At 41.9% G+C, this 7,454-nt stretch overlaps 1 protein-coding gene across 4 annotated transcripts in view; it reads left to right on the forward strand.

The window, feature by feature from the left end:
* N4BP2L1 (NEDD4 binding protein 2-like 1) overlaps positions 1 to 7,454 on the forward strand; it is a 31,457-nt gene that overhangs the window by 16,419 nt on the left and 7,584 nt on the right. For all 4 annotated transcript variants that reach the window (XM_011946899.1, XM_011946900.1, XM_011946902.1 and 1 more), the window contains exons 2-3: positions 4,691 to 4,818; positions 5,116 to 5,204. In XM_011946899.1, coding sequence (XP_011802289.1) covers positions 4,691 to 4,818; positions 5,116 to 5,204 — 217 coding nt within the window. The remainder of the gene's footprint in view (positions 1 to 4,690; positions 4,819 to 5,115; positions 5,205 to 7,454) is intronic.

Below are 7,454 nucleotides of genomic sequence, written 5' to 3' on the forward strand. Positions count from 1 at the left end.
CCGAGTAGCTGAGATTAAAGGTGTGCGCCACCAGCCTGGCTAATGTTTGTATTTTTAGTAGGGACGGGATTTTGCCATGTTGGCCAGGCTAGTCTCAAACTCCTGACCTTAAGTGATCCATCCGCCTTGGCCTCCCAAAGTGCTGGGATTACAAAGGTGAGCCACCGTGCCCGGCCTGCAGTTTACTTTCATATGGTTCTCCAAAACTATATATAGGAGAGACATAAAATAAGGCAAAATGTGAACATCTGGTGACCATAGATGAAGGGTAAGCAGTGTTCAGTATACTGTTTTTCAACTCATTTCCAGAGATTTTTATATTTTCTAATTAAAAGGCTGTGGTGGGAGAAGTACAGGTGGAAATCAAGAGGAGAGGGTAAACTATAGGATAAATGAGACTTAAGGGACATGGCAACCAAATACAATGTGTGGATCTTGTTTGGTCCCTGAGGCACACAAACCAACTAGAGGAAAACACTGATGAGACAAGCAGGGAGACTGAACACTGATGGAGTGACTGATGGAATGAAATAGGAAAGACATGAGAGAAGACTGGCCATATGATGCTAACTGGTCATGTGTATATGAGGATTGAGTATATTATGCCATCTAACTTTTGCAAGCTTGAAAATTTCCCTAGTAAAAAGCTGGGCGTCAAGTTAAAATTACATGCAATGTCTGACTTTCTCCGTGAGTGACTGGCTGAAGAGATATCTAAATATAGCTCTATGGTTCTCTATTATTTAAATAAAGAATTACACAAAAGAATAAGTTGTGAAATCAAGATTAGTCCCTGAGTTTCTCTCATAATAGTGATTTTAAATGAATTTCAGGGGGGTTTGTGGCAGGTGAAGGTTATATGGAATTAATTGCCTTTCTATTTTTTCCCTTTTATTTTCATTCTCTCAATTTCCCTAATGCATGAGGCTCCTGACCACCATAAAGATAGAACTGGGGCTTAACCCTCATCACTTCTGAAGCTGATGGAATGGTATTTATTGCTTCCACTTAAGTTTGAGAATCTCAAGATTGTCTATTTAATCAGTTCTTTATTTAGCTAGTAGAGTTTTTATTGTCCTGCCTATTCAATATACTACTATGGCTGCTAGTGCTAATTTAACATTTAGGTGAAGATAAAATGAGTTTTGAAGTCATTCAGGAAGATCATACAGGCCAAAATAAAAAAAAAAACAACAAAAAATCCATGAGAGCCTTAAAGGTGGAAAAACACCCTTATATTTGTCTGCCTGTTTGTTAGGAAAAGTATGGAGGCCACTGTCAGATGTGTCTCAGGAAATGATGAGATGGTGTTCTTGCCCCATAAGTGATCCTGAACCATTTAGCTTTTACTCTAAGGTAACATTTTGTAATTAAAAGGGCAGTAGTGTTATGTGCTGTTTTTGTTTTCTAGAAGGAAATAGGACTCAAATAAAACAAACATGAAACAAACAGTGAATTGGATACTCATGCCTTAAAGTCTTTTTAAAGGAAATATTATAAAGTATTAACTTCCAATCAATAATATAAACCACAAAGAAGAAAACAAGAGCAGATAAGGGTATGTATATGAAAAGAAAAATTCAAGTCTGAAAATGTTCAAACAACAAAACAAAACTGATAAGTAGCAGACTTAATAGGAGAACAAATGAAACCAGGTGTAGAAGGGATATCAAATCTGGGACCAGAAAGAGAAAAAAAATCTTGGATTCAGTTACCATGGCTGCTTAACTGAGTATACAGAGGATAAAGGAAACACATTATACACTATTACTTAATCTCTGAACACAACTTTCATTATTTAAATAATATTGATGAAAATCATTTTAAAACTCCAGTGTTCACAAATATAAAATATACATACCTGAAAATGCATCAGTGCTACCCTTAGATGTTTTTCCTGTCTATAATTGTTTGCATCGGAGGTTAAGGTTTGGACTTTTCGATTTGCGTATCTTTAAAGTGGAATAACAAACATTCATATGGAAACTAAGAGCATGGGTTCATCAAGTCTTTATACTTACCCCTCCCTTCGTGCCACTGGCTTTATCTGTACTAGATTTAAAGTGGCCACGTTTTCTTTGCTCTTCCTTCCATCAAGAAGTCTGCTTTCCTCGTCCTTCAATGTGGGCCAGCAAAGTGACTCGCTTTGACCAACAGAAGGTGCGGGAGCGCTGGCAAGCAGCTTCTTGTCGTGCTCTCTTGAGATACCGCGGTCTGTGAAGAGGCCTGGGTGCGGCTCTTTCAGGATGACAGGCCCTGCGGAGTGAGAGCCAGCACCACCACACGTGTGAAGGACCCTGTTTAGGGCACTGTGCCCAGCCCCACGTTGTCAGGTGACGCAGCTGCCGCAGGCACCCCAGGCAAGGCCCGCAGATCGGCCCACCTGAGCCCAGCCCAAACTGCCAACACAGAAGTTCATTACCGCATCCACACAACAGGCTTCCCAGCGTCTGAGAACTATCACCTTATCCCTTTTATTATCTGTTCTGCCTGAAACACTCCGCCTGTCTTCGAGGATCTCTGCTCCTCCGACATGGTTTCTGGACTTTGTATGTACCTGGTCACTCTTCTCTGGACACCTTCAAGGTGGCCAAATTTCTCTTTAAATTGTGCGGCAGTCGGAATTGAAAACAGTGTTTCAAAGATGATTTGCTTCTTTTAACCCTTAGAGTCTTTCTGCTTTTCCTACAGCCTCTTCTCCCCTAACAAGCCCTAGGGCACCCACTTCCTCCTCTCTTTCCTGCCGGTGTTCTCAGCCCCTCCCCCAAGAGGCAACAGTGTTCTCATCCCTCAGGGACTAAGTCAAACTTGCATCACTCCTTCGCATTCCTTTCCCCGGCTCCGGACCCTTTCTCTCAGCGCTTTGCTGGGCCATGAATTCCTTGAAAGCAGCTACTTTCTGTACCTTAACGCTTCACCTGGCACTTGGCACATGTTAGGTGCTCAATAAATGTTTAATGAGTTGGGTAATTAACTAATATTCTTTTGGTATTAAAGTATATTATCTACTGGCCGCATTTCCCCCACAAGGCTATCAAGGGAGACTGTCAGATTCCTGTTTAAACAAAGATAGTATGTCCACTGAATTTCCTTGTTTGCCACTGTTTAGTTCATTTAAAAAAAATGCATTTGGTTTGGAATTACTTTTTCAGCGATCTACGCTGCCTTCTTTTTAAATGCTATCAAGCTTCTGAAGAATTTTGATAGCTATTTAGTTACCATTTCTGGAATGTGTATTCACTCATTTTTGAAAATGGAAGCATTTTACTTTTGTCTTTCATCTTTCTCTTAATTCACTGCAGTACCTCAAGGGCTACTTGACACGCGCTCTCCTATGTGTTTATTACCGTGGCACATAAACAGTCTGGGTTGGTCAATGTGGCCTCATGGTTATTATAACACCACTTTACTTCTGTAAAGTGCCTTACTGGGTACAAAATGTTTTCTCATACTGGCCTCATTTCAGTCTGATTAGAAGCTCTGTTTAATAGGTAGGGATAATTATCTGTGTTTTACAGTTGAGAAAACGGAGGCTCCCAAACCTGTCAGGGCACCTGAAGTGCTTACTCATCTGTGGCTCCAAGGCCTCATGTTTGTTCCATTCTTCCTGGATTAAAGATCATTCTGCTCCATGGAGAAGACCAACAACAAAAAAGACATTGAATAGCTTTGCTTTCTCTTTGCATTTCCTGTCCTTGTCATTCTCCAACGTTTTTTCCTCCGATTTTTAAATATCTTCTTATTCTGAGCATGGCCACGTGACCATATTTTCTGTTTGTTGGCTGGGTTTGTTTGTCCTTAGTTTTTACAGATGAGGAAATGAAGCTCAGAGACATCTCCAGTTCCTCCAGAGCATGACATCCACCTTCTGCCAAAAGATAGTACGAGCGAGGATTTCAAGTGGAAACATCTTCTCTTTGAAGTTCTTTAGTGCAGCACTGAATAAGCATATTCATTTTGTTTTGGTTTTGCTTTAAAGGGGAGCTCCATGGTGGTGTTTCTTTTTGCTGTGATATTTCCTACTTACACGCAGAGTGGTGGAGGGTAGGAAGGTAGGGGACAGTGGCTCTGTCGCTTTCCTTCTCCCATTTTGCTTTTCTCCCATTTGGCTCAGGCCATCATTAAAACATAAATATGTTACCTAATAAAGTAGAGCACATGCATCACTTACCCACATTTCATACTAGAACTAGCTTCTCAGATGGGTCCTTACAGAGAACAGAGCTCCAAGGAAATGGGCCAGCTCAGAGTTTAGGGGGCTGAGGGAAGGGATGCAAAGTGGGGGTCTGGCACCCATGGGCAGGTCTTGGGTGGGGGTACTGGTGCCTTGGAGAGAAATGGGCACTGGGATTGGTGCTCAGGAGGAAAGACAGTCACCAGGCCCCCAACTTAGCTTCAGTTTCTTCTTGAGTCAGTCCTTGCTGCTGCAGAAGGCAGCGGCAGTGACTGTACCTTAGTTTCAAGGACCAGCAGCACACACTGCCGCCTCTCAGCCCTCTCGCACCTCCTGCTAAGGTAATGCCTTCTAGACATAATAAACATCTCTCTTTTAAAGCTGCATTTTAACAACTCCAAACCTGGTGGTCTCAATATTACAATCGCTAAATGTTAGAGATGGAAGGAAATTATTTCTACTGAGACTATACATAATATTGAAAACATCTCTCTCTCTAATTTCTCCACTTTCCAGACAATTGCAGCATGACTTTCCCAGGGCCCTGATTTTCAGCACGGATGATTTTTTCTTCAGGGAAGATGGTGCCTATGAGTTCAATCCTGACTTCCTGGAGGAAGCTCATGAATGGAACCAAAAAAGAGGTGACAAATGCCTTTCCAAACTCCTGGGAAACCCTGATGTGCACATAGATTGTAGCTGCTGCAGAATGAACCGAAAGTTCTGCCGTTTTTTTTTCCCCAAAACAGAACACCAGAGCGTAACCTCCTTAGATTCCAGAGAAAGAAAATTATTGATAGTGGGCTCTGAAATAGGTGGCACTGAAGTTGTGTGATGAGGAGATGAGGGCATCCTGTAATAAAAATGACCAATAGAGATTACGCTTACCCTTCCCTCTGATTGTTGCATGTTGTTCACTGTTATGTAACATTGTGTTGCAGCAAGAAAAGCAATGAGGAATGGCATATCCCCCATTATTATTGATAATACCAACCTCCACGCCTGGGAAATGAAGCCCTATGCAGTCATGGTAGGAAGAAGTATCATTCTGAATTTTCAGTTATGGACATTTTGTGAGAAAGTTGAAGCATCTGTTCTTTCCTCTTTTTCTGATGTTCCATGATTTCGTATTTGCTAACAGTAGTTCTCCCAGGGAGCAGGTAACGAGGTTTTATGTTAGTGTTTCTCTGCTGTTCAATGGCTGAAGTTTGCTGAGATGCTAATCTCACTTCAGGATACAATTTAAAAATAGTCCTTGGCAAATGGTCCTTGGTGTGAATTCTTGATAACTTTTCTGTCTTAATTACTTTCCTAAGGCGAGGCATACAGAGGAGCACCCACTGAAATGTGCAGAGCAATACTCAACTAGATGACGCTCCTAGTGGAGTTACAGGTCACAACAGGACCATTCTGCCTCTGGTGAGCCGGGGATTTCCACACTGTGTACTGTTGCTGCCTGTGAGTTCCAGGGCAACAGGATATTTTAGTTTAAAAACAGATTAGGGCCAGGCGCGGTGGCTCACGCCTGTAATCCCAGCACTTTGGGGGGCCGAGGCAGGTGGATCACTTGAGTCCAGGAGTTTAAGACCAGCCTGGCCAACATGGTGAAACTCCATCTCTACTAAAAATCCAAAAAAATAGCCGGGCGGGCGTGGTGACGGGTGCCTGTAATCCCAGTTACTCGGGAGGCTGAGGCAGGAGAATCGCTTGAACCTTGTAGGCAGAGGTTGCAGTGACCTGAGATCGTGCCACTGCACTCCAGCCTGTGGAACAGAGTGGGACTCCATCTCTGAATAAATACATAAATACATAAAAATAAAATAAAATAAACACTTAACATTAGCTCTTATGAATTAATCACTCTTTCAGGCTCTTTCAGGATGACAGGCCTGCGGAGTGAGAACCAGCACCACCAGACGTGTGAAGGACCCTGCTTAGGGCACTCTGTCTTAATTTTTCAGATGCAATAACGGTATTGTGGTTATGCAAGGAATTGTTCTTATTCTTCAGAGATACTTGACAAAGAATTTAGGAATAAAGTATCACGATGTATGGAGTTTACCTTTTTTTTGAGACAGTTGAGACAGAGTTTTGCTCTGTCACCCAGGCTGGAGCTGGAGTGTAGTGGCACAGTCTCAGCTCACTGCAATTTCTGCCTCCCAGATTCAAGTGATTCTCATGCCTCAGCCTCCCGAGTAGCTGAGATTAAAGGTGTGCGCCACCAGCCTGGCTAATGTTTGTATTTTTAGTAGGGACGGGATTTTGCCATGTTGGCCAGGCTAGTCTCAAACTCCTGACCTTAAGTGATCCATCCGCCTTGGCCTCCCAAAGTGCTGGGATTACAAAGGTGAGCCACCGTGCCCGGCCTGCAGTTTACTTTCATATGGTTCTCCAAAACTATATATAGGAGAGACATAAAATAAGGCAAAATGTGAACATCTGGTGACCATAGGTGAAGGGTAAGCAGTGTTCAGTATACTGTTTTTCAACTCATTTCCAGAGATTTTTATATTTTCTAATTAAAAGGCTGTGGTGGGAGAAGTACAGGTGGAAATCAAGAGGAGAGGGTAAACTATAGGATAAATGAGACTTAAGGGACATGGCAACCAAATACAATGTGTGGATCTTGTTTGGTCCCTGAGGCACACAAACCAACTAGAGGAAAACACTGATGAGACAAGCAGGGAGACTGAACACTGATGGAGTGACTGATGGAATGAAATAGGAAAGACATGAGAGAAGACTGGCCATATGATGCTAACTGGTCATGTGTATATGAGGATTGAGTATATTATGCCATCTAACTTTTGCAAGCTTGAAAATTTCCCTAGTAAAAAGCTGGGCGTCAAGTTAAAATTACATGCAATGTCTGACTTTCTCCGTGAGTGACTGGCTGAAGAGATATCTAAATATAGCTCTATGGTTCTCTATTATTTAAATAAAGAATTACACAAAAGAATAAGTTGTGAAATCAAGATTAGTCCCTGAGTTTCTCTCATAATAGTGATTTTAAATGAATTTCAGGGGGGTTTGTGGCAGGTGAAGGTTATATGGAATTAATTGCCTTTCTATTTTTTCCCTTTTATTTTCATTCTCTCAATTTCCCTAATGCATGAGGCTCCTGACCACCATAAAGATAGAACTGGGGCTTAACCCTCATCACTTCTGAAGCTGATGGAATGGTATTTATTGCTTCCACTTAAGTTTGAGAATCTCAAGATTGTCTATTTAATCAGTTCTTTATTTAGCTAGTAGAGTTTTTATTGTCCTGCCTATTCAA

The sequence above is a fragment of the Colobus angolensis genome, unplaced genomic scaffold (assembly GCF_000951035.1).
Source record: "Colobus angolensis palliatus isolate OR3802 unplaced genomic scaffold, Cang.pa_1.0 Scaffold255, whole genome shotgun sequence".
In the NCBI taxonomy this organism is placed as follows: Eukaryota; Metazoa; Chordata; class Mammalia; order Primates; family Cercopithecidae; genus Colobus; species Colobus angolensis.